At 36.6% G+C, this 27,924-nt stretch overlaps 1 protein-coding gene across 4 annotated transcripts in view; it reads left to right on the top strand.

Moving 5' to 3' along the window:
* DOCK9 (dedicator of cytokinesis 9) overlaps positions 1-27,924 on the top strand; it is a 134,570-nt gene that overhangs the window by 63,843 nt on the left and 42,803 nt on the right. For 3 of the 4 annotated variants that reach the window (XM_058184564.1, XM_058184565.1, XM_058184563.1), the window contains exons 16-35: positions 1,439-1,518; positions 1,602-1,789; positions 1,914-1,979; positions 3,458-3,550; positions 4,763-4,886; positions 5,003-5,124; positions 5,230-5,316; positions 6,530-6,619; positions 8,811-8,926; positions 11,054-11,123; positions 11,225-11,350; positions 12,052-12,123; positions 12,635-12,781; positions 14,292-14,375; positions 16,514-16,625; positions 19,115-19,293; positions 20,965-21,081; positions 21,188-21,308; positions 22,727-22,860; positions 26,667-26,781. In XM_058184564.1, coding sequence (XP_058040547.1) covers positions 1,439-1,518; positions 1,602-1,789; positions 1,914-1,979; positions 3,458-3,550; positions 4,763-4,886; positions 5,003-5,124; positions 5,230-5,316; positions 6,530-6,619; positions 8,811-8,926; positions 11,054-11,123; positions 11,225-11,350; positions 12,052-12,123; positions 12,635-12,781; positions 14,292-14,375; positions 16,514-16,625; positions 19,115-19,293; positions 20,965-21,081; positions 21,188-21,308; positions 22,727-22,860; positions 26,667-26,781 — 2,243 coding nt within the window. The remainder of the gene's footprint in view (positions 1-1,438; positions 1,519-1,601; positions 1,790-1,913; positions 1,980-3,457; positions 3,551-4,762; positions 4,887-5,002; positions 5,125-5,229; positions 5,317-6,529; positions 6,620-8,810; positions 8,927-11,053; positions 11,124-11,224; positions 11,351-12,051; positions 12,124-12,634; positions 12,782-14,291; positions 14,376-16,513; positions 16,626-19,114; positions 19,294-20,964; positions 21,082-21,187; positions 21,309-22,726; positions 22,861-26,666; positions 26,782-27,924) is intronic. The other variant, XM_058184561.1, reaches the window with a different exon arrangement.

Genomic DNA, 27,924 nt, shown 5'->3' with positions numbered 1-27,924 from the left:
CAAAAGTGGCTTTAAATATATATGTTGTAAGTCTTTAATACTGATATATATTCCATGATTTAAAAGTTTAAAATATTAAGAGTATTAAGTGTATTAAGAGCACTCTAGAAGAATTTAAGAGTTTAAAGCCTGACTCATCAATTCTGAAGGTTTCCAAAAGTGGATACTATTTATACATTTTCCTTACTGGTAAAATGAAAACAAAACAGAATTAAAGAGAAAGACTTCCTGTTGTCTGAAACTATAAAAAGTAATATGTAGGGGGGAAAATGAAAATCTTGCAAATGTACAGGTTAAGTAAAAATATTGTAGCAGAAGGCATTTTTTGAAAAGACTAAAAATTGCAAAGATAATTCTGTGGATGTGAATATTTGTGGAATTTGTGAAAACATTTTGTGGATGTTTTGAATTGAAAGCTGCATGAATATGCACATTAGGGTTTGCAGATATAAAGTTGTATTGTACATTATGTCAATAGGAGAAAACTTTGTTTCTCTAGAATACAAAACGCAAATATATTTAATGGAACAATAGATTTGGGAGAAATTTTAGAACTCATTTAGTCCAATCTCCTATTCAATGCAGCTTCCTCTGGAGCATCTCTGACAGAGGACAATTCAGCATCTGCTAGATTATCTTTTTCTATTGTCTGCCTCTGAAAAGCCTCTCCAAAGGTCAAGGATTTGCTACTCATTGTAGGCAGGCAGAAGGAGAGAAAAGCATAACACCAGGAACTTTGTGCAAACGATGCAGGATTCTTCTATTTTATTCTGCTTCTCAGCTCTTGTTATACAATGCAAGACATAATACTCAGGGGTGGGCTGCTGGGGGTTCGGGATCTATAGCTAAGATTCTGTGCAGTTCAGAGAACCCCCAAATCCCACTCCTGGCTGGCCCTGCCTATCCCACCCCTCCCAGGAGTCCCCACGCAGCTTGTTTTGGATGCAGGTAAGTGTAGGGCATGTGCAGAGACTCAGGGAGAGCGAAAAATGGGTCTACCAGAAGTTCAGGAAGGCTGGAAACACCCTCTCAGAGGCTCGAGGAAAGCCTCCAGAGCCTGGGGAAGGCAAAAAAGTTCCTCCCGCTGTGGTGCAGGAGGCCAACTAGGCCACGCCCACCCAGCAACTGGACAGAGTACCACTTGCTAAAATTTTTGAAGCTCACCCCTGATAATACTCAATGTTGGACAGACCCTCTGATTCTCTGGGGACTTTTGGGAGGGATGGGAAACTGGAATACCAGCAATCTATGTGGTAGAGAAAGGCTAGTTCCATAAACATCCCGAGTTATCCAGGGCCCATTGATTGTTGTGTTAATTTGAAATGAGTTGAATTATTCTCTTTTGAAGCATGCTTTGTATTTTTTCATAATTCAGATTGAATATATTGTCTCAACTATTTTTATGTTAGGTCATACTTGGTTTTTTCCCCCCTCATAGGCCTGAAAAGATGTCTAAGTTGCCAGTTATTTTAGGAAACCTAGACATAACAATTGATAATGTTTCTCCAGACATACCAAGTAAGTATTAAAAAACTATTGTAAAAGTGGATACAATGGCTTTATTCTTCCATTTTTAAATTCATTTCTAATATACTTTCCAGATTTTGTTAATTCATCATACATTCCCATGAAACAGTTTGAAAACAGTTCCAAGCCAGTAGTAACGTTTGAAGTAGAGGAATTTGTTCCCTGTATACCAAAACATACTCAGCCTTTCACTATCTACAACAATCACCTTTATGTTTATCCAAAACACTTGAAATATGACAGTCAGAAGACATTTGCAAAGGTGAGTTAATGTGCCTGTTAATTATGTTCAGATTCAAAGCTAAATTGATTCTCATTGTTGGAAGTTTGATTTATGTACTTGAAAATAAAAAAGCTACTAAGCTTAATTTCTGTGCTCTTTTTAGGCAAGAAATATTGCCGTATGCATAGAGTTCAGGGATTCCGATGATGAAGATTCTCGGCCACTGAAGGTATGTTGATCTGACTTGTGGCTATTCAGTCATTAATATCAATTTACAGTACAGATGATGGGGCAATATCTAAGATACATCCTCAAGTTCCTTAATATTATATTCTGTGTTTTGCGTAAGCATAAGTAAATCTGGTTACAAGAACAAGCTGTGTACAAGAACAAACCCTACTCTCCAAATAAATGGAGTTGGAATTGTTTTTCTGTGAAATAATATAGGAAGTTAAGAGAAATCAAGTTAACTATAGCTGCAAAGTAATTTGGTTTTTGTGTTACATTAAACTTATTTTCTGTATATATGTAGAAATATAAACAAAAGAGGTAACAGCCATCTTTAAGAAGTTTGCTGCCTAAAATTAGAATCAACCAATTGCTTGCAAAGTTATTTTTCATACTGAGGCAGAGCAGTGATTTTTCTAGTTTAAATCAGAGTAGGTGCAGCTATGTAAGAAATATATTTTTCCTACCCATTAGGTGTTTTAACAAAGATTTGACTTCAGACTTTAAAGATAAAAATTTCAGGAATAGTAGTGAACAAAAACAATATTTCTGGAAGTTTTAAATTGCACAGTGGTATGTGGTGGTAATTTGTGTTAATGTACATCCTTTTAACACCACTGGTTTTTTGCTTTGTTTTGTGTGCATATTTGGTATTTAGAACTGAATTTCAAGATAGGGAAAAGCGAACATGGAGAACTCTATTTACTTTTTATTAATAACTTTCCTAATTCAATATTATGCAAGAAATACATGATTTTTAAAAACCCTTTGTTTTAAGAAATATAGAAACACTAAATAAGGGTTAAAAGCAATTTAGCAGGTCTCAAATTTATGCAAATTGCATCATCCTGCCTTGTTTTTTACATTTTCAATTTATTTCTCATCTCTGTGTTGCTTCCCATTGAGTTGTTATCAGATTCAAGGAAAGTACAAGTTGTAAATCCATCATAGGAATAATGAAATGACATCAGTAAAAACCAGGAATTCCTCCTTGAAGAAAGCAATTGTAACAGAGTTTGAACTCTGCTCTGTTAGTACAAGAGCTGTCTCCCCTTCCTTCACATATTCACTCCAGTCTCTGGTACAATCAGAATCAATCTCTAAAGAAATAATAATCCTTTTATCATATATTTCATATATCACAGAGTGTTTATTGTTACATGCCAGAAGTTGTACAGTAGGAATGTGAAGCACTTTAGACTGAAAGCTGATAGAGCTCACCTACCCTTACCAAAATGCTTCACATCCATACTGTTAAGTATTGCTAAATACAGCTATAGTCGGAATAATATTTTCTGAGCATTTTTTCATCCATTGAGTCCTAATTAAAGGAAAAGCATTGCTGACTTGCATTATCTTGTAGAAGAGCTTAAAAAAAAGAGAACATTAAAAAAAATTCACATGAAATATTTCAGAAATTATATCTATAAAAATAGGATCAGTATAAACCAGCCATTACTTTTTCTGTTTCATTCCTAGTGCATCTATGGCAGACCAGGGGGTCCAATATTTACAAGACAAGCATTTGTTACAGTTCTGCATCACCAGCAAAACCCAGAGTTTTATGATGAGGTAATTTTGTCTTCTTTCCTTTCTCCAAAAATTCTTGCCCATTTAAATTGTTTTCCAGAAACACAGTGGGATAAGGGGGAAGAAGTTGCTTTGCAACATGTCAAGCATTTTTATTCAGAGGTAGGCAGATAAGTCTGTCTACTGTCTATGCTCAGTTTCTACCCATAAAATGATACAGTGATAGCAACTCATTTTCCAACTCTGTAAGATTATGTGCGATAAATATGCAAGATCTTTTTGGGATTAGGTGCTTTTCTTTAAGGAAAATATTCTGCAAGAAACATTTTTTAAAAAAGAAAGAAAATAGTGAAAATGTACAGAAAGAAAAAAATACAGGGAGTAGCAAAAGATCAGATGATAATTAATGGGGAAATGCATTCGAATCTATTTTTTAAAATGTAAAATGTACATTTTATTCATTTTTGTAAACTCACCAGTATTTCAGTTCTCTTCTAATTTCCATCTTAGCAGCACTTTGATTCTTGTAGGAAGAATTGTTATTTGAAGTTTGTTCTCCAGCCAATCGAATTCACAAAACAGAAAAGAACATTAACCACAAGTAATATAGTAGTACAATGATGAAAAATCACATTTAACCCTTATTAAAAATATTTTGAACAAGAACATAAATTGAAATAAGATTCTGTTAGTTTTAACTCTAAGTGATTATTATGTTATCCTTTTAAAATGCCATGGCAGAGAAAGTTCTCTTCCTTCTTCACCCCAAATAAATATTGATAAAATGTGGTACAATCGGATAATCTTGAACTGGTCACAGTAGGAACTAGGATTGCTTGGCAATATTGTGGTCCCTCATTGTTTAAGGTCTTATAGATTAATATAAAATCCCTTAAATCTGGTCCAGTGGTAAGTGTATATACTGTATGCTTACCAGTAGTGGGTTCTACTTACCTTCTCTACCCGTTTGGAACCGGGAGCACATGTGCATGCTCACTTCGCTCACACACAGCATTTCTGTGTATGCCCAGAACCTTCTGCTGCGCATGTGCAGAACGTCTGTGATGATGTCCGGGTGGGTGGGTGGAGCCTCCCGCTGCCGCCACTACTGGTTCGCCTGAACCGGGGCAAACCGGTAGAAACCCACCACTGATGCTTACAGGTTGTATGTTGTAAAATTTGTACTATATATACTACTATACTACTGCTAGAAGACACTTTCCAAACCAAAACTTGCATTTTATTTCTTCTTAGGTAAAAATAGAATTGCCCACACAGCTGCATGAAAAACACCATTTGTTGTTTACCTTCTATCATGTTAGTTGTGACAGTTCAAGTAAAGGGACCACCAAGAAGAAGGACATAATTGAAACACAAGGTTAGATTCAGTTGGTTTTTAAAGGCAATATATTTAGCTAAATATATAAACACTTATAAATAAACACTTATTAGAGAATACAGCAAAGATATGATTTCTCTTTACATTCCTTCTAGTTGGATATTCCTGGCTTCAGCTGTTAAAAGATGGCAGAGTGGTGACAAATGAACAACATATACCAGTATCTGCTTATCTTCCAAGTGGATATCTTAACAGTCAAGAATCAGGCATGAGCAAAGTAAAAAACCCAAGATAATATCTATCTTATTGGTTTGTTTTTGCTATTTGATAAAGCTGGTTTGTATTTAATACATTAAATAACCAACTTTTATTTTTACATCAGCATTCGGGCCCTGAAATTAAATGGGTAGATGGAGGAAAACCACTGTTGACAATTTCAACTCACCTAGTTTCCACTGTATATACACAGGTTGGTATTAATTACACTGTAACTTTTTGCCAAAGTTGTTAATTTTATTTCATCTGAAAATAGCTTATAGTTTTTTATAATTCTATAATTATAAAATATAAGTTATGAAAAATACGACATAATCAAGTTTTGATTATCTTGCTTGCCCATCTTATTATAGCAATCAACCTGGAGAACAAAAGGCAGAAGGAAATGTATGAATCTTTGCCTAAGTGTAGGAAAGGAAAGTAAACTCATGAAGCCTTCCCTCTACATGACAGGGCTCCAACTAGACTAAAACTGTCCAAGCCTAGAGTTGGAAAGAATATATAACAGATTTTCCTGTCTTTGTCCTGGATTTTAGATTAGCACAAGATGAGGACAATACTCTGACTTTCTGGTGGAAAGGTCATGGGATAAACAAATCTATCCAACACTAACATTTCAAAATTAAAATTATGAGTTTTATGTAATGGGACTTTGTACAAGTAAGAAAATACAAAGGGAGGACCAAGAGAGCAAGTTTTGCTCTAGGCTTTGCTATTCTTTCTTGCACCCTACTTCCCTGAAAACATGAGAATTTCAAGCAAGTATCAATTTGATATGTTGGAGGGAGGAACTCATTGCAGGTTATAGTTAAAAGGATGCTTACTATTAGCATTAAATCTTAATTAGACATAGCCGTCATGAAGTAAAATAATGAATTAGAGGCATAAAAGTCTTCGAAATCTATTATTAGCCTGGGCTATGGAACAGCAATACCAAGGAAATTTGAGCCAAACTTTTGAATTAGTGCAAACCTTTGGAATGAGATCATAGATAGTATTTACCAAGTAATGAGTAGATAGAAATAGAAAAGTCTAATGTACATCTCAGAGATCCCACTTGTAGTTATAGTATTATACACTTATTGAAAATCCAAAGTGAGGAATTGGCCTTTGCTTGCATGTTTTAACATTTTTGGTGTTTGAAATATTAGAAAAATGAAAATTTCCAAGTATTTTGCACAAGAATTATGAAGGCTCAGGAGCAATAAGTGCTACATAATTGAAATTAATAAACTTGTATTATTACATGCTATATGAGAACTCAACTGGGAAGGACAAGTTCCTTTAGCTTTTCAATTTTTTTTGAGTTTTTGAAAGTCAAAACATTTCCCCCCCCCCTTATCTGTATTGACCTTTTTAAATGGAAGTAGTGATTTCATGTAAATAGTTTACTTTTCTTTTACTAGGACCAGCATTTAAACAATTTCTTCCATTACTGTCAAAAAACTATGTCCGGCGCTCAAGCTTTAGGAGCTGACCTTGTGAAGTATCTTAAGGTATGAAATTGTTATAAGATGACTAAAAGATAGGCACAACCGAATGGTTACCAAGATCAGAGCCTGTTTAAATTCATTCAACCAAGAACTAACTAAATCTAAAAACCTTACATGTAAAAAAATAAATGTTAAGTCAATCTTGGCTCTGGATGACTTGATTAACTGATTTGCCATCAGGATGGTATCAACTCTTAGGGACCACATACATCTTCTCCAGGGCAATCCTGGTAGTTCAGGAACAACCAAATTACTTTGGAATGAGCAAAATACAATGGTTGTATAAAAGTTGCATGCAAAATGGGTAGTGAATTGTGTCCTACTCATGTTTATGTGCACTATTCTGGGAGTCAGAATTTGTGCTTTATAACAACTTTACAACAAAATAAATCATAACTAGATAGACAGGATTGAATGGAAAACAAATTTTGCTACAATTAGCACTGTATATTCATGGCAGAGAATTAATCATGGCAAAAGTTATCTATGTAGTGTACTCTTAAAGTATAACAATAAGCTGTGGAACAATGTTACTCAATATTCTGTTTCAAATCTTTTTATTCATGTTAGGTCCATAAAAGATTCTTTGGTGTGAAAATGCAACTACTTATCTTGAATTTGCTCTGTTAAAATTAAATTGGTTTCCTAGAAAGAAGATAGTTTTATTCTATTCTATGTAGATATGATGCCAAATCAACCTGATGTTAAGCATAGTTTTGATTTTCAGACTGATAGGCTAAGGGTGGTTTAGAGATGTACAGGTAATCCTCGACTTACAACAGTTCATTTAGTGACCGTTCAAAGTTACAACGGTATTGAAAAAAGTGATGTGACTATTTTTCACACTTACAACCTTTGTAGCATCCCCATGATCATGTGATCAAAATTCAGATGCATGGCAAACTGACTCATACTTATGACCGTTGCTGTGTCCCAAGGTCATGGGACACAATTTGCTCAATTGTGGTGGTAAGTCAAGGACTAACTGTATACCTGTATCAATCTTTAAACAGATTCACTGATGCGTTGGAGTTAGAGCTCTAATTGAAATCATGTTTTGCAAGTTCATTTGATAGACAACAAAGTAATCTCACTATTGTATGCTACGCTATAGTATACTATTGTATTCTATAATAGCATACTATAAAATAATATACACAAAGTAAGACTATTGCTGCATAAATTCACTCCTCATTTAGCAACCAAGTTTTGTTCCAACTACCAGTTCATTAAATGAACATGTGATAGAAAGACAGAGGTAGAGATGCTGCAAATATCACTATTTGCTGCTGCCTCATTCAGATAAAGTTCTCTTGTGCAGCTATGTTAGTTTTACTCTCACTACAACATGCATTATTGTCAAGCACACAAAATCTGATCATAAATACTTATTGGTTGGAAAATGAATTTATTACCCCCATCATATTTGCAAATGGTTGCTCACCAAAATAGTTGTTAAATAAGGAACGAGTATATTACATGTCTGACATATTAGCCTTGTTTAGAAGGTTAGTTTAAAATACCCAACAATAATTTTAATGAGACCTGTTCTCATTATTGTTCTTATATTACGTTCTTATATTAGAACAGTACGGCAGCATGGTGCTTTTCTTCTGGTTTTATCACTTGAGTAAAAGTATGTCTGTAAAACAGTATTATTTATTTATTTATTTATTTATTTATTTATTTATTTATTTGCATTTATATCCCGCCCTTCTCCGAAGACTCAGGGCGGCTTACACTATGTCAAGCAATAGTCTTCATCCATTTGTATATTATATACAAAGTCAACTTATTGCCCCCAACAATCTGGGTCCTCATTTTACCTACCTTATAAAGGATGGAAGGCTGAGTCAACCTTGGGACTGGTGGGACTGGAACCTGCAGTAATTGCAAGCAGCTGTGTTAATAACAGACAGACTTAGTCTGCTGAGCCACCAGAGGCCCATTTTCTCATCTTACCTGTTCTTACCTATCTTGATTCTTCTGGAAAGCTATGAAGTAACATTAGAAATTTGCTTCCTTACCTTACCAAATGTTTATTTTGTTTTTAAACTGTTCTCAGTGTGGTGTGAATCTTGTCAGTCTTGGTAGAACTGGAGTTTAATAGAATTATAACCATAGACTCTTGATTTAGTTTTGAAAATAAGTATGTTAGAAACAAAGTCCCTTTGTGTCCCTGTTTTTACTCTAGAGCCTTCATGCTATGGAGGGACATGTCATGATAGCATTTCTGCCTACTATTTTAAACCAATTGTTTAGAGTTCTGACAAGAGCAACTCAGGAAGATGTTGCAGTGAATGTGACAAGGTAAAAAGGGGTTTTAACATATTTATTATTTATTTATGCAACAGATTTTTGGCAGTTTAAAAATATTAAAAGTATCAGCAAAAAAAATCAAAAAGGAAACTTTCATGGTTAAGACTAAAACAGACACATAGAGAACAATAAAACTATTACTAAAAGCAACAGTTATGGACATCTTATCACCTAATGTAAACTCTTTGGAGTAATATACACCCTGTTTTAGTTTCCGAAAGACTAATAAAGTTAAAATCAACCTAGTATCTAGAGCCGTGGTGGCGAACCTATGGCACGCGTGCCATAGGTGGCATGTGGAGCCATATTGGTGGGCAGGTGAGCGTTGCCCTAGCTCAGCTCTGGCATGCATGTGCATGCCAGCCAACTGATTTTCGGGCCTTTTGGTCCCACCAGAAGTTGGGAAACAGGTCGTTTCCGGCCTCTGCAGGGCCTCGGGGGGGGGGGGGAAGGCCCGTTTTTCGTTCTCTTCAGGCTCCAGAGGCTTTCTAGGAGCCTGGGGAGGGTGAAAATGGCCTTCCCTTCACCTGAGGTCCTGCAGACTCCAGAAACAGCCTGTTTGCCGACTTCTGGTCCCACCAGAAGAGGGTGCCACCCATCCCACCGGAAGTTGGCAAATAGGCCATTTCTGGCCTCCTGGGGTTGGGGAAGGCCATTTTCACCCTCCCCAGGCTCCTAGAAAGCCTCTGGAGCCTGGAAAGAGCGAAAAACAGGCCTTCTGGTCCCACAGGAAGTCGGCAAATGGGCCATTTCCGGCCTCTGGAGGGCCTCCAGGGCAGTGGTGGGGAAGGCTGTTTTCACCCTCCCCAGATCTAAGAAAGCCTGGGGAGGGTGAAAAACAGGCCAACTGGGACCACTGTGCCATCATGTGCCTAAAGCAAGGGGATGGAGTGCGGGGTGCATTGAACTATGGGTGTGGGCACGCATGTGCGACTCACTATGCGCAATCCCCGCTTTTGGCACACGACGGCAAAAAGGTTACCCATCACTGATCTAGAGGGAAGCTACTCTATAGTACATGCACTTCCCCTGAAAACTAATGCCTCCAAACCCCTGCCTTCCCTACTGCATGGGAATGGGAGTTACTCAAAAGTTTCTTCCACTATACATAGCTCAAGTGAATCAATATGGGTTGGAGGAAGTGAAATAATCAAGCCACATAGGATTTTATAGGAAATGATCAAGACTTTTAAATTACACCCAAACTTAATAGAAACAGGAAATACAGATAATGAAATGGGACATTTGCAGGGTTTTGCAGCTTCTAGTATATACTACACATTGTTAACAAGTTACAATAAATTACAACCTACACCAACCATCACCTCAATAAGGCTCATAGGGGAAGGAGAAGACAAACTTTCTACACACAGCTATGTTGTCCAAATACCGTATTCATCATTTTTTGAGCAGCTAACATTGACAATGATTAAAACACATAATGATAAGGGTTTGAGTCTCCTTCTGGTAGGTCTACAGCTGGCCTACCAACTGGAGTTGGGCAAAGCACACTTCCCTTAACCTTCTCCAACCTTTCACACTTGATTCTTCTTCACAGCAGCCTTTATGCTCAGCAAGCACAGGCTTAGTAGATGCTCATACTCTGTTGCTATGGCTTATTTATAAGGAGACTTTTCCTTGACCACACAACAACCCCCATATACTGGGAATTTGCTTCCAGAAACTCCGGGGAAGCTGGATTCACTTAACCACTGTAAAAATTGTTGTAAAATGGGGTCCGACTCAACTCAACAACCTCAAATGACTCACAGTGGAAATTCCAGTCCAATTGTGATTGTAGCAATAGCATTTAGACTTATATACCACTTCATAGTGTTTTACAATCCTCTCTAAGTGGTTACAGAGTCAGCATTTTGCCCCCAATAATCTGGGTCCACATTTTACTGACCTGGGAATGATGGAAAGCTGAGTCAACCTTGAGGTGGTGAGGATCGAACCCCTCACAGTCAGTAGAATTAGCCTACAATTCTCCATTCTAATTCTAACTATTGTGCCACCATGGCTTGTAAGCTGAGGACTGCCTGTAATGTGCCAATTGCTGACTTTAAAAATATTTAGAATGTGAGGATTTCTTATTGTTAACTTTATTTTACTTAGGGTTATTATCCACGTGGTTGCCCAGTGTCATGAAGAAGGATTGGAAAGCTATTTGAGATCTTACGTCAAGGTATCAATCATATAAATATGCTTTGTTTAAAAATTGTATGATTAACATAAATCTGAATATTTTTTGCATAATGTAAGCTCTTTTATTTTTTCTTATCCCAGTACGTTTTTAAAGGAGAAACTTATATTGCTTCACAATATAAAACTGTACATGAAGAACTTGCCAAAACCATGACAACAATCTTGAAGCCATGTACTGACTTCCTCACAAGCAACAAGCTGCTTAAGGTATAAAAGGAAAAAATGTTTTGTTTGTATCATCAATTGAAGGGTTTCTCAGATCTGAAAAGAATTTTAGCACTTCATACTTAAGACTCTGAGCTTGTCAATCGAAAGGTCGGCAGTTCAGTTCGAATCTCCAGTGCTGTGTAACAGGGTGAGCTTCCATTTCAAACCTAGCAGTTTGAAAGCACGTAAAAAATGCAAGTAGAAAAATAGGGACCACCTTTGGTGGAAAGGTAACAGTATTCCGTGCGCCTTTGGGGTTTAGTCATGCCGTTCACATGACCATGGAGACGTCTTCAGACAGTGCTGGCTCTTCAGCTTTGAAACGGAGATGAGCACTGCCCCCTAGAGTCGGGAACGACTAGCATATATTTACCTTTAATTTTAATAATTGACAATAACAGTTATATAAGTTATAGATATAAATGAATACTTATATTGTTTTTACATACTAAACAATGTATTACCTATAAATATAATTGCATTACGTATATACAGTAGTTTATGTAAGTTATTGTCATACCTTAGGAATGAAAGCCACATCAGCGAGTTTGGGCTGGACACTTTTCTCTACCCAACTCATAGGGTGGTTGTTGTGGGTAAAATTGAGGAAGAAGGAGTATTACATATATGTTTGCCATTTTATAAAAAAAGAAGGTAGACTTAAAAAATATAATTTACTTACTGTTTTGTTTCTTCAATAGTATTCCTGGTTTTTTTTCGAAATTTTGATCAAATCAATGGCCCAGCACCTACTGGAAAACGCTAAAGTAAAGGTAAATGATCTAAAAGGTTATAGTACCCATTTTTAACCTTTAAAAATGAATCTGTCTGTTTCTGTCTCTAATCCCTACTGCCATTTCTGGCCACAAAATAGTGATAATGTTGTCTAGGATGGTGGGAATTGTACTCCATGGATAGTAAGCTGTAGAAAGCTGCAGCAAATGGAAAGTTGTTTACTTAAAAACATCTATTTTTCTTATTGAAATATAATCTATTTTGGTTTATAATTTCAAATATTCTCTTGAAGCTGTACTTATATTTTCTGTAACTTTTCATTGCAACAAGTGGTTAGTGCTTCTACTAAACTAGTTGAATAAATATTTTAGAGTAGTATTTCTTATCGCTTCATAGATATCTAGATAAAGTTGTTTCAATATTTTTGAACACTATGGAATTTTTGCAGCTGAAGTTGTTTCAGAATTGAAAACTGTACACATACATTGTGGATGAACAGGATAATTTTGCAGTGTTCCGATTTGTAAATTCTAATTTGTCTGTTTCTAGTTGCTGAGAAATCAGAGATTTCCAGCATCATTTCATCATGCCGTGGAAACTGTTGTCAATATGCTGATGCCCCACATAACTCAGAAATATAAGGATAACCCAGAAGCTTCAAAGAATGCAAACTATAGTCTTGCTGTCTTCATAAAAGTAAGTATATTTTATGTATGTCCTCATTAGTTCTTCCAAGTGGCTGTGAATTGCTCAGATGTATTATCTTTGTGGGCATTTATTTATTGAAATCATTTCTATTTCACTAGGCAGTTTACAAGAATCTCACAATGCAGTTTTAAAATATAAATTAGTAACAAAAGATCAAAATGCTTCCCTGCTAAGCCTTCAAAGTATAATTGATTGATTGATAATATGTCATCAAGCCAGAATTGAGTCTTAGTGACTATATATATACATTTTCTCCAGAATGATCTGTTCCTAATCTGGTCTTCCAGTACTACCATTGTAACTGGGTCCATCCACCTTGCTGCTGGTATTTGCAGCATTACAGCCTCCTTTAGAGAGCTAAGTCTTAACATAATATGTCCAAAGTAGCCCATTTAGGCATTTGTGCCTATCAATTTGTATCTCAAGGGAGAAATGGACATTTGTGCCCTGAGTGAGAACTCTGGGTTGATCTGTTCAATGAGGTATCCATTTGTTTTCTTGGCTATCTGTGGTATTCTCAGAGATCTTTTCCAACACCAAAGTTCAAAGGCATCAACACTCTCCCTATCCTTTATTCTTTAATATCCAACTTCCACTTCCATGAAATACCATGTACATTTTTTTTTGTACGTAGAGGCACATCATGGCATTTGAATATAATTTCCAACACTTTCCCGGCTACTCTACCAAGTGCTAGCCTGCAACATATTTCTTGCCTGCTTGTTCCTTTACTGTTGAAGGATCATCCTAAAAGGCAGAAGTGATTCATTTCTCCAGTATCTTCACTGTCAATTCTAAGGTTGATTGTTCTACTTCTTATCATTAGTTCTGGTCTAATTTATATTTAATTTTCATCCCATTTTCTCCCCATGGTCTTTGACTTTTAGTTCTAGGGTTTGCAGATTCTTTGAATTTTTGACTGTTAGAAAGTGTCATCAGCATAGTGCAGGATATTGATGTTTCAATGTCCAATTTTAAAACGATGTTCATCTTCTTCCAATCTAGCTTCCCTTAATATATATTGCATATAGATTGAATAAATAAGAGGAGAGTCTGTTCCACTTGTTGCATTTCTTTGCCAATCTGGATCCTGTCTGTTTTGCCATGTTCTATATGAACTGTGGGCTCCTGACCTGTTTATAAGTTTCTCATGATCTGGGATTTTCATTTTTCTGAGCACTTCCCACAAGAAGATGTGATCAATACAATTAAAGGATTTTCTATAATCAATGAAACATTCCGCATTCATCAGTTGTGTACATTCTATTTTTAATAGTATCTGTTAGTTAACACTGAGTGGCCTTGAACTGAATTATTCAACCTAGAGTATTTTGATTTTCAAAACTAAAATGTATGTACTGTGAAAATGTCTAATATTTGGCTATTGTTTGCCCTTTAGACTAATTTATTTTTCCCCAATACCAAAGAAATGTAAAGAAATGTAAGTACCAGTGACTGCTTCGTTTTGTTTTTGATTTGCTCTATTTTGCTTTTGCAGCGATGTTTCACCTTTATGGACAGAGGTTTCATATTCAAGCAAATTAACAACTATATCAGCTTCTTTGCTCCAGGAGATCCAAAGGTACTATACTACAAAAACAATTCCTGAATTGGGAGATAATGATAGTATTTTCCTATTATGTTTAGGGATATTTAAATATATGAACTTTCAATGGGGTTAACATTTTGTAAATTCAGGGAAGACTGTTGTTTTGTTCTTCTTATGAGATTGCAGTCATTTTTGTGTATAGGTAGTCCTCGATTTACAACAGTTTATTTAGTAACCATTCGAAGTTACAACGGCACTGAAAAAAGGTGCTTGTGACCATTTTTCACACTTAGGATCGTTGCAGCATCTCCAAAGTCACGTGATCAAAATTCAGATTCTTGGCAACTGACTCATATTTATGATGGTGGCAATGTCTCAGAGTCAATTGATCACCTTTTGCGACCTTCTAACAGGCAAAGTCAATGGGGAAACCAGATTCACATAAATGTGTTACTAACCTAACAACTGCAATGATTCACTTAATAATTGTGGCAAGAAAGGTCTTAAAATGAAGCAGAACTCACTTAAAAACTGTCTCACTTAGCAACAGAAATTTTGAGTCCAATTGCGGTTGTAAGTCGAGGACTGCATGTAATCTACACAGAATCTTCTTATTGCAGCCTGCAGTAACTGAACAATAACTAAATTGAATTGGGCTTCTTATCTTCAAGATAGGAGTATTCTTATCTTCAAGAATACTCAACATATTAACATGTTGAGTTTCAGTTAGAACAGGGGTCTGCAAACTTGGCTCTTTCAAGACTTGTGGACTTCAACTTCCAGAGTTCCTCAGCCAGCTTTGCTCCCCTCACGAAGTGTTGTGGGCCTTTTTATGTTATGTTAACATAAAAACTGAATATAAAAATTTAAAGTAGAGGCAAGGATGGTTAATTTCAACATTAAAAGTTACCATATTTTTCGGCGTATAAGATGCACTCCACCCCCCAAAGAAGATGGAAATGTTGGTGCATCTTATATACCAAATACAGCCATTTTTGGCTTCCTGAAGCCCCATCCCGCTTGTCCCATTTTTGCGCACAGGGTGCACAGAGGGTTTTGGAGGCCTGCAGAGTGCTCCTGAGGGCTGGGGAGGGCAAAAATGCCTCAGTTTTTGTGAAAAAAGGGGCGCACAGAGGGTTTTGGAGGCCTGGGGGCTGGGGATGGCAAAAACCTTTTTTTTCTTACTTACCTCTTCGAAATCTACACCGGTATGTCTTATCGTCCGAAAAACATAGTAATTAAAAGATGGAGTAGTCCTTCAGGGTGCTAACCAGCCTCATGGCTATGTGCTCTTCTGTGAGCCCCAAGCGGTCTTTAGAGATTGGGGACCCACTTCACCTCTGGTGAGAGAATGTTCCAAAGGGCAGGGCAACAGCAGAAGAGGATCTCTTCCTGGCCCCACCAGTGAGAATTGTTTAACTGACAATGTCCACAGTATACCTTCCCTCCCTAATCAGGAAAAAAACTTGTTTATTCAGAAAACTATGACCAGCAAGCATAATTAAACTGCAGCCCATGGATTGGGGACCCCTGCTTTAGGAGATATTTTTGATATATTCACATCTATATCAGATTTAGTTAATTGGGCTGTTAGAGGTTAAAATGTAATATATAAGACTAAATTGTAGCATGCTGGTTCTGCAAAATTGCCTTGGTCCTTTTTCTAATGCTATATTGATACAATGCAGTAATCTAGACCAAAAAGTTGATTTTAAAAACCTGTTATATGAAATATTTTAACAGATGATGGGATTTTTAGTTTAAGTCAATGATTAGACGATGAGGCTTTTATCATTTTTTGTGTTTGAAGATAAATATCATTGTATATTGCCATCCACTGGCAGAATATAAAATTGCAAAATCTATTCATAACTTGTTTTGAACCAGTTCCAAAAATTATTAGAAGCTGCTGTTAATATACTTGGTACACAATCTATGCAACTGCAGCAGAAATAGAAAATGAATCAAGAATGGGCAAATAATCCATAATTATTGTGTTTATATGCAGGTGTCTACATCCATACAATTCTTTAAAATTATATATATTGGATGTATAGTCATTGCTTTGCTTATATCTAGGATATTGAGCCAGTGATGTAAGGATTAATTTCCTTGCCTTTTTTGATTAATATCTACTAGATCATAACTTATAACAATAACATGTTTTACAGGCTCTTTTTGAATTCAAATTTGAATTTCTCCGAGCAGTATGCAATCACGAACACTACATTCCTTTAAATCTTCCTATGCCATTTGGAACAGGCAGGATTCAGAGATATCAAGGTAAATTTATATTTGATGTTGCTAAATTGAGATTCCTAAAAGAGAAAACATATCTTTAAAAAATCCTTTATATCCTAAGAAATGTACATTGGAATTCTGTACTCATAAATATAATAAATTCGTCTTCCTGCTTCAGTTCTGTAGGCAGTACAATGATAAAGTAAAAATACATATGTAATTTAATATGGAATTTGGTTTCTTACTTTCTTTGTTAGGGATGAGGGGAGTGAATGACAATATACTGGTTTTTGTCTTTGCTTCATTTTTTCTTTGAATTAGCTTTCCTTACACTGGAGTCGTATGATATTCCTGGAGGTAGGTGTGAAGTGTGTTTCCCAATCCTAAACTTTGATTTTAGAAACGATAATAATGTGCATAGAAAAGCAAATGAGAGAATTTCATGCTTGAGTCATGCTAGAGTTTATTAAAAGAAACATTTAAAACATGACATATCGGCCTTCACTGGAAACAAAATGAAAATGCATAAATATATCACAATAAACTGAAAAAAATAAAATGCAGAATGTTCTTTATTGTAGCATTTGCTAGGGAACCTAGAAGTCAGGGATAACACAGGGTGTGGTCAAAAAATCAACACGACAGCCAGTATGGTGTAATTGAAGTTCCACCCATTTTTTACAGGTTTCACACATGCAACTGAATCTGAGGGACTAGTAACTAGTTAGTAGTAATAGACCAGCTAGTGGTAGTTCTATTTTTTTTTGTTACATCTGGTTTTGATAGAACTGGTTCTGAAGAAGTGCACAAATAATTCTCTGTGATCCAATGTGCTTCAAGCCTGTGTATTTTAACACTTTCTTGTGTTGCATTGGGAAACCTTAAAACTATTAGTTGATTTATTTCCACTTTGGCACCGCCTGATTCCAGACCAGTTCTGAAGAGATATTCAAATTTCAGCTATTTGTAAGAAAATACTGTGTATCTACGGACACCTAGCTTTTTTGGATGCTGATATTCCTGGCTTGTAGTACAGCAGTAGCACTTAGTCTTACCCGTATTTTTTGGAGTATAAGACGCACCGGAGTATAAGACGCAGCTTAGTTTTTGGGGAAGAAAATGGGGGAGGGGGGAAAATCTGCCTACCAGGTATTCATCTGGCTAGCGTCCTTAGTCTGGTCAGCTTCAGCACATTAGTTTGCTAGTTTTGAGCGTGCGTGTGAGCTTTTTATCCCCTGCTTCGGGATAAAAAACAGCTTCTAAAGCACAACTGATTTTTGGAGAGAGAAGCAATGAGAAAAGCAGGCAAAGTACAGAGATCGCTCGCCAGCGCCTTGTTAGGAGTGAAAAAAAGTTTCTAAAGCACAGTTAAGAGTTGGAGGGAGCAGGCAAAGCCACTAGCACCTCGTTAGGACAAAAAAAGCTTTTAAAGCACAGCTGAGAGTTGGAGGGATCAGGCAAAGCCAAATCTCTTCAGTTGCTAGTGCCTCATTAGGGCTGAAAAAAAGCTTTGAAAAAGTTATATTCGGAGTGTAAGATGCACCCAAATTTTCAGCCTCTTTTAGGGGGGGAAAAGTGCAGTGGTATACAGTGTATACCACTTCACAATGCCTTTACAGCCCTCTCTAAGCGGTTTATAGAGTCAGCATATTGCCCCCAACAATTTGCTGACCTTGGAAGGATGGAAGGCTGAGTCAACCTTGAGCCGGTGAGAATATATGCAAGTGGTATAATTGGCACACAAGTTGAGGAAAGGGCCTCCTAGCCACAACTTTCATCTGCTGTTTGAACAGGAGACCATCTCCAGATTAAGCACTGGGTCTGTCTAGGGCAGTGGTGCCAAACCTATGGCATGTGTGCCAGAGGTGGCACGTGGAGCTCTCTCTGTGGGCATGTATGCTGTTGCCCCAGCTCTGTTTCAGCTGTCTGCCATGCATGCATATGCACCTCCCCGTGGCCAGCTGACTTCGGGTCTCTGTCGCGCAGGTGCGGGGCATGCGTGGGATGGCGGGCACATATTTGTGGGAGGCAGGTATGCATGCGTGGGGGGCAGGGGCGCGGCTGCGCCTTGCAATTTGGGCAGGGCACAGGTGCATGCGTGGGGTGCTCGCGCAGTTTGCAGTTTGGGCACACATGCACACTTTGGGCACTCAGTGCTTAAAAGGTTCACCATCACTCGTCTGGGGTAGTGCAACCCTATTCAGGACCAAAGATGATAAACTGCCAGATGCAGCGACAACCCCCCCCCCTTCACGGCAGACAATCCCTCTTGCAAAGATTCACCTACAACTATTTAATTTTACTAGGGGTCATATGAAAATTGTTATTTATCCGGTTTTCTCTCCCTAAAATTATGTCATTTTTTAAATGGGCTGTGTGTGTATGTGTCTAAGTGTCTGTGTTTGTAGGCATTAATGAATTTATTGTGAATCATTTTTCAGTCCTCTTTTGTACTATTCAGCCTTTCTGGACTCATATAAGAGGAAGACCAGCATAGAAATAAAATAAAATTGTGTGATGCTTGATTTCAGATCTTCAGCTGGACTACTCCTTATCGGATGACTTCTGCAGGCATCACTTTTTGGTGGGACTGCTTCTCAGAGAGGTGGGAAATGCATTGCAAGAATTCAGAGAGATACGACAAATTGCAATCGGAGTTTTGAAGAATCTAATGATAAAACATTCTTTTGATGACAGATACGCTTTAAAGGTAAGCAGATTGCCAAAATGTTTACTTTGAAAGTTAATTATTAATATCTTTATGTACAGAAGATTCTAATTAAATTGAGAATTAACAGAAGTTTTTACACATGGTCTAATTCCAGGGCTCCACGTATTGTTGTGCTCTAATGGTAAAGATGTTCTAGGCACTATTAGCTTCTCCACTCACTATATAAAGTGTATATATAGTAGATCTGCACTGCTGTGATTTAAACATTGTACTTAATAGGAGGCTTACAGAGTGTCCAAACCTCTTCTTGTGCCCTTATTTCATTTTCCATTTGGAAATGACTATTAGAAAATATTTTGCCTTTAGATCTTACCAGACTAAATTTGCTGTCCTTTCAATTTGAAATAGAATCCCAGATCTTAAAAATTAAACTTTCAAAATAATAAATGTTATGCTATTCAAAATCTTGAAATATTTACTGTCTAGGCCTTGGAGAGATCTTTCTAAACCTGTAACACCCTGATTTGTTTCCAATATCGATAAACTGATAATACTGTACAATTAAGAGGAATGAGCTGATTGGTTTTAATATCTAGTGTATTGCTGTCCGAAGTACAAAACACAATAAAAGAATAGCCTATACATTTACAGAGGTATATAAATATCTGAAGAGTAATCAAAGTGTCATACATTTCTGGAATTTTCACTTAAAACTAAATCGTTTATTTTAGACAGTGATTATCAGAAGCCATTTACAAAGGAATCAAATTGGCCCTAATAGTGCCCCCAAACGATTTCAGGATTTAGAGAATACTTATTTATTCCATAGAAAACATTGGTGAAAATTATTCAGTTTGTTTATAATTTGTTGATTTATTTTCTTTAATATGCTTACATATATTTATGCTATTTATTTGATGATAGAAATTGGGGAAGAAGGAGTAATGGATTCTCATTGTATTCCTTTGTCATAATTTATTTTGTTGGGTTTTTTAAACTTCTGTTTGCACTCCTTTCCTTTTCTTCCTTTTTATTACTTTTATAAGCTGCCTAAAGTAATCCCGTGGTGATTAAATTTATTATTTAATCATATTTAATCATTAATTAAATAAATTTAATAAATAAATAAATACATAATAAAATGACAGCACAAATTACTCATGAAATTTTAACATTTATGGATTCTTATAGAAGAATTCATTATGAACAGACAATATAAAATTTATTAGAAAGTAACCCAATAATTGAGTAAACTTTAAACTTGTGATTTGCTCTAGAAGAATACTAAACACACTTTTATCTGTACTCTTTAAATTTAAATGTGGATAGGATTCTTGTACTGCTTTTCCTCAGGCCATTTATTCAATTAGCAACTCTCTTTTCCGCATCTGGAAAATGCTATCACTTCAGCACTCCAAGTTACTTGAATCTCACAGATGTTAGGAATTGGAAATGTGTTGACCTCTTAAAGCATTTAATCAGATTGGCTACTGGTATTAAGGAACACAGAGAGAGAATACATCTGTGAGTCTAATTTAAAATCCTTCTCTGGTAACTATGCATTAATGTAGATTCTCAGTGCAAAACATCAAACCCCGGATGGTTATAACTAAATAAACAATTTAAAACTGGAAGACATCTGATCAAATTTATGGACATTTAATGTGCTTTTACTTTGGTTTAATAATGAACTTAAATATTCTTTTACAGAGTCATCAAGCAAGGATAGCTACCTTGTATCTCCCAATATTTGGTCTACTGATAGAAAATGTTCATCGAATTGATGTCAAGGATATTTCACCCTTCCCTATCAATGCTTCTAGCAGTGTAAGCATATTTTTTTAAAAAAAATAAAACCATCATATATCCCAGTATGCAAATATCTCTATTAACCATATCAAAGGATGAAAAAATGTTTTGCATTTTTTAACAGGGTGCAAAGGATGAATCACTTAATTTACCAGCTGCAAATCCATTGATGACTCCACAAAAATCTGTGAATGCCCTTGACACCAGCCTTCAGAAAGATTTGTTTGGTGCTATATCAGGCATTGGTAACCATATACGGAATTCAGAAACTTTTAAATATAGTTTTTAGTGACTTGCAACATACATGCTTATGAGAAACAAAATCAATATTTATAATGACTGAAGTTGGGATGTGACATCTTAAGTTCTCATATTGCTGTGAAGCTTTTGACTAGGGCCACATTTGACTCTCTAGAACAGGGGTCACCAACCTTTCGGACCTCAGGGATCACTAAATTCATAATTTTAAATCCCACGGACCACTAATATGATCTGCTTAATGATCGGCTGGGTGGGCGTGGTCAACTCAATGTCATTCATGTCGAGGGATGCCTCGCCAGCCTCTACTCAGCCCTCCCCTCCCAGCCACTCCTCCCCTCCCCATCCAGGCTCCTTAGGGCCCTACTAGGAAGCAGTTGTTGGAGCTAAGCAGCCACCAGAAGAAATAGTTGGCAAAACAGCTGGCTTGGTTCAAATTGGATCTGACTGAGAAGGAGGCTCAACAGAAACACCTCACTGAGGAATACAATACATAGGCTTTCCAAGCAGAGGGAAGACCTGCGGGAGTGTAAGGCCAGGTACCAGTGCCTGGAGGCTCAGCAGGCTGCGATGGTCAGCCAGTTCCAGGCCATGATGCTGTCCCACTGGAACAAGGCCCTCTGGTACTTTGCCACCAGCAGCACTTCTCTCCAGTCTTCGCTCGAAGCCCCACAACAGGAGGCTGAAGCAGACCCCAAGTCGGAATTTCTTGCTCCCTTCAACCCACACAAGAAGACCCCAAAGGGGGAGATTCTCTGCAACAACACAAACGTTCATTTCACGTATCTCTCCCAGGGGACGTAGTTTGAGGACCCCTGATTTAGTGCAATATAAAAAATGCAAATAATTTTTCTGTGGACCACCAAAATGTTCTTGTGGACCACCAGTGGTCCACGGACCACCAGTTGGTGACCACTGCTCTAGGAGGCTAATTTACTTCTTCACTTGATGATGAGATTGAAATCAAGTATTTGGCAGGAGAAAATGGAACATATGACTATTTGATTTCAAATCCTAAAAGTAAAAATGAAGCAATAACTTCCATTACTGAAAATGGAGCTGTGTCGTTATGAGGTTCTATTTCTTCCATTGTTAATCCCAATGTAATTCATTTTTATCATTAGTATTAAATACACACCTAACCCTGATACTCCCCTCACCCCTATTTCAACATACCGTACATAGAAGTAGGTACAGGTCAACTGTTTATTCCTAACTTGGTGAATGGCTGAGGGAAATGTTAAGTGAAGTAAATCTTATGTGGGTATTGCTAGATTGGGTACAAGAGTTGGTAGAAAATATGTTACTGTGAAAAAATTTTTTTGGAATTTCTGTTTCTCTTGAATACTTTTCTTCATCAGTTGAGACTGTAACACATCCCTTTTGTGTACATTTCATTATTCAGCACCCCCATATACTTGTTCCACTCCTAATGTTAATTATGTGAGGAATGCAGATTCGAGAGGTTCTCTTATAAGTACAGACTCAGGAAACAGTCTCCCAGAAAAACATGGTGAAAAGAACAATTCGCTAGACAAGGTATGAACTTTTAATGCATTTGTACATATTAATAAAATATACAGCGTCTTCTTGTTCTATTACAAGTGTCAGGAGAGTCAGCCTTTCATACAACCAAGGATTTGTCATCAAATTGGGAAGTCAGAAGGGATGGCTGAGCCTGTACCTTGATTATGTTGACTTCTGACTGATAGGTTTGTTGTTAACTCAGCTGCTGTTTCTATGCGTGTTGGGATGCCCCCCTCATTTTTTTACATTTTCATTCAACACTGTTAGATGCCCAAAGCCACTCTGTGAATGAGATGGGCAGTATCTAAATTTAATAAATAACGTCATTATGTTGAGCTGGGTTGGCCAATTAGATTGAAATAATTAAATAAATAGTTTCTGCCAAGGAGAAAGGCTAACTGTTTTGTTTCTGTCATAAATAAGATGCTGTGTATGCTACAGTTACACAGTCTTACACAAATTTAAGTAAATTTTCAGTTGGGAAAATATCACATTTACAATATATTGTAGTCAATCCCTTTAGTTTGTGTGTGTGGCATATTTCTGTCTTAATTCTAAAAACCTTGCAAGAAGAACAATGTGTTTTTAAAAAAGTGTCAACGTAGTATTTTTAACTTTTTAATAAAATATTTATTAAGTCTTCAGTGGCACAAATCTAGTCATTAAATATTACAGATTGATTGCCTAAGCATAATTTGGTTGATATAGTACAATATACAGTTATCCTTTAATTGGCATTTTTCTTTTAGCATTAGGACTGTATAAGAAAACATTGGTTTAATCAATTTTCTCCTTGATCTGCCTTGTGGCAGAGGGAAAAACCTCTCAGGAGACATTCTTCATCTGCAGTGTATAAAAGTGGAGTAGAAGAGCGCTATTTATCGTCCAAGAAAAAACGGGTCACGGTGGATTTTTCAGTACTGACAGCTCTGTCCTTACCAGAGAGAAATTGTCATGCAACTCTTCCATTACAAGTAGAATTTGGGTGGTTTTTTTTTGTGATTGGTTGGATGGTTGCTTGGTTTGACTGTAAGAGTGCAGTGAGTCCTGACAATTTTGCTAAATCACTGAAGCAGATTTTTAAAAGAGAAACTAGCTCAAATAATCAATAAACAACACTATATATATAGAATAGAATAGAATAGAATAGAATAGAATAGAATAGAATAGAATAGAATAGAATAGAATTTATTGGCCAAGTGTGATTGGACACACAAGGAATTTGTTTTGGTGCATATGCTCTCAGTGTACATAAAAGAAAAAGAAAAAAGAAAAGAAAAAAATACATCAAAGGTACATTTACAACACAAATAATGGTCCTAGTTGGGTTTTTAAGGGTTGCAATTTAACCCTTAATGATAGCAACAAAAAGAAGAAAAAAAGAAAAAATGATAGCAACAAAAAACACTATATATATGTATGTATATGGAAATGTAAATAAAACAAAATTGTATACAGAAATGTAAATAAAACAAAATTATATTTTTAAATCTTTTAAAAACTGCTTCTAGCAAATAGTAAAATTGTCGTTAAACCTACTCCCTTCTTGCTAATGGATTAATTTCTAATGTGAAACAATTGACTATAGTATTAAGACTTTCCAACTTTTAAAATGTTTTTTATTTAATAAGTTTTCAGAGTGGTAGTCAGCTTTACTAACTGATCTTATAGCCTCTTTGGTGTTTTTAATTTACCTGTTGATATATTTACGGTAAGTTAAATTTCTCCAGTTGGTGCAAGATAGAGAACAGAGTTTTCTTCCAACACCAAATATAGTAGGAAGGGATTACAGGATAGAGGAATGAGACTGTGTGGTTACCTCAGAAGCATAATTTCATCCTCAAGATAAAAAGAAAAATTAATGTATTTGTTTAAACATAATGAAACTTTCCTCCAACCCACTCAACATTCTGGACAGTATACAACATCAACAAAAACATAATAAAAATAAGTATAGTGGACCAATGATAGAGTAAAATATAATCACTGAAATCAAAGATAATCCAAATTGAAATAAATCCAAATTCATGAGGGAGACAAATGAAGGATTGAAAAACTTTGTTCTAAATATATTAATTGAAGCATATATGTACTTCAGCTGGATTTTGTCAAACTCTCTTTATCTTTCATGATGCAAGTTTTTATACAGTGTTATGAACATCTCTGTCAGATATTCTGAGTTACCTACTGAAGTAAATCTTACTTCTTACAATGTTTGTGAATAATTATGATGGATTCTTTCTGTTCTTTGTGTTTGCTGTGCTTTGTTTATAATATCTAATTCCATCCTGCACTGACTGGTATTTTGTGTGTATATATTTCTGGTTTTGCAACTGAAATATGCAATTCAAAATCAACAGCTTTTGTCTTACATATGTTTGTCTTACATATGAAATACATAAACATTGAGTTATAGCTCGATAGGGATTGGTTAGTCTTTGGATCAGATTGGCACTCATCCTCTTACATATATCACTCTCTCCTTGCGTGCCTTGATTCTTTGAGATAGAGAAAAATGCTGAAAGACAAGAGTAGATACACAGAAAAAGAGGTGTGGCAATGGTGTACAAAACAGATATGGAGGGAATTAAAATGTTTGCTGAAAAGGGGCCAGGCTATACTGGGGAAAGACTTTTCTATTCAAGTATAGTTTGAATTTATGTTGATCTTGATTCTATTAACAAAAGGATTAGAATCAAGATCATGTGAAGTATGGTATTATAAAACCATAAAGTACTGTCTTATAAAACCTTAGTTAGATCACAATTGGAATACTGCATCCAGTTTGGATCACCATATTATAAAAAGGATGTAAAGACTCTGAAAAGAGTGCAGAAAAGAGCAACAGAGATGATTACGGGGATGGAGGCTTAAACATATAAAGACCGGTTGCAGGAATTGGGTTTGTCTAGTTCAGGAAAAAGAAGGACCAGGGGTGAAATGACAGCAGTGTTCCAATATTTGAAGGGCTGCCAGAAAGAAGAGAGGCTCAACCTATTTTCCAAAGAAATTTCTGAATGCAAGACAAGAAGCAATAGATAGAAACTAATCAAGGAGAGTAGCATCATCCTAGAATTAAGGAGAAATGTCCTAACAGTGAGAACAGTTAACCAGTGGAATGGCTTGCCTTCAGTGGGTGGGTGCTTCAACACTGGAGGCTTTTAGGAAGAAACTGGACAGCCACTTGACTGGAATGGTATAGGGTCTCCTGCTTGACTGGTTGGACTAGAAGACCTCTAGGGTCCCTTCCAACTATGTTATTCTTTTATAAAGTGTAGGGAAGAAAGTTCCATGACTATTTTTAAAGCAGGCACTTTTTTAGAAGGGCAATGGTTAAAGTGGTGAATTAGGAATTGGGATGTCCTGGTTCAAGTCCATCTTTATTGGGTGACTTTCTGCCAGTCCGTCTTTCTCAGCTCTACAGGATTGTGGAGAAAGAAAAATTGCTTTAACAAATTAATAAAACAAATATGAAAGTAATATTAAAAATCTGGAATTTTATTTGAAAGAGCATCCAAAGGCTGATAGATGGATGCTTCCAGCCTTGCAAATGTAGGAAATGACCCAGAAAAGCTTGCTCATATTATTTAAATACAGTCACATATTTATATCATTATAAATACCATAGTTAAGGAAGTTTGATGTAGAAAACATGTAAACATAACATTCAGTTTTGTCCAATTTTTTAGTATGCTGAATTTTGTAACCATCTGTACTGTTCTGATATGAGTGTTAGAATATAGTTGTGTCTTCTTTTTGAGAGATTGGGATGCTTGCATTATTTTTTTATGTTAATACTTAAATGCCTTGTTTTTCAGAACCAGCAGGCTTGCATTTCAGGAAGTTCTGTTGTTCGTTGTGATAAACTTGATCAAGCTGAGATAAGGAGTTTACTGATGTGCTTCCTTCATGTTTTAAAAAGCATGACAGATGGTAAAGGAAACTTAAATTTTCATAATACATTTGGAGTAACCTTTTGGATAATTGTGTATTAGATGTTTGGGGCAAGAAAGGATCCACTCCCTTATAACTCTGCACATGCCCAGTGCTAAGTTTCTCATATTATCTCAATTTTTTAACTTATTTCTTTGGTACTGTTTAAACCTCATTTTTGGTACCAGTTACTTCCAGATCAATTGCAGTGCAGAATTTGAAGATTTGGAGTGACTAATTCCTCAGGACCAAAATGTGAAGATTCTGAAATTGTCCTGACATTTGTCAGATTCCAAAGTTATTATTATTATTATTATTTATTTATTAAATTTTTATACCGCCCTTCTCCCGAAGGACTCAGGATACAGCCAAAGATAAAACACAATACATATACAATTAAAACCAACAATTAAAACCTAGCAAATTACAAAAGGCTGATAATTAAAAGTTTAAATTTAAAATTATAAAAGATTTTTAAAAACCCAATAAAAACCCCAGTTTAAAATTAAAACTATTAAAACCATTATGCCAGTCCTGCTTGAATAAATAAATACGTTTTTAGCTCACGACGGAAGGTCCGAAGATCCGGCACTTGACGTAGGCCAGGGGGAAGTTCATTCCAGAGCGTCGATGCTCCAACAGAGAAGGCCCTACTCCTGGGGGCCACCAGCCGACACTGTTTGGCGGACGGCACCCTGAGGAGACCTTCTCTGTGAGAGCGTACGGGTCGGTGGGAGGCATATGGTAACAGCAGGCGGTCTCGTAAGTACCCAGGTCCTAAGCCATGGAGCGCTTTAAAGGTGGTAACCAGAATCTTGAAGCGCACCAGAAAGACCACAGGAAGCCAGTGCAGACTACGCAGCAGCGATGTTACATGGGAGCCGCGAGCGGCTCCCGTTACTACTCGCGCAGCCGCATTCTGGACTAACTGTAGCCTCCGGGTGCCCCTCAAGGGCAGCCCCATATAGAGAGCATTGCAGTAATCCAACCGAGACGTGACCAGAGCGTGAGTGACTGTGCATAAGGCATCCCGGTCAAGGAAGGGACGCAACTGGTGGACCAAGCAAACTTGGTAAAAAGCCCTCCTGGAGATGGCCGCCAGATGTTGATCAAAGGACAGCCGTCCATCGAGGAGGACACCCA

This window comes from Ahaetulla prasina, chromosome 5, assembly GCF_028640845.1.
Source record: "Ahaetulla prasina isolate Xishuangbanna chromosome 5, ASM2864084v1, whole genome shotgun sequence".
Classification (NCBI taxonomy): domain Eukaryota; kingdom Metazoa; phylum Chordata; class Lepidosauria; order Squamata; family Colubridae; genus Ahaetulla; species Ahaetulla prasina.
This window is presented reverse-complemented; position numbering and strand designations above follow the sequence as displayed.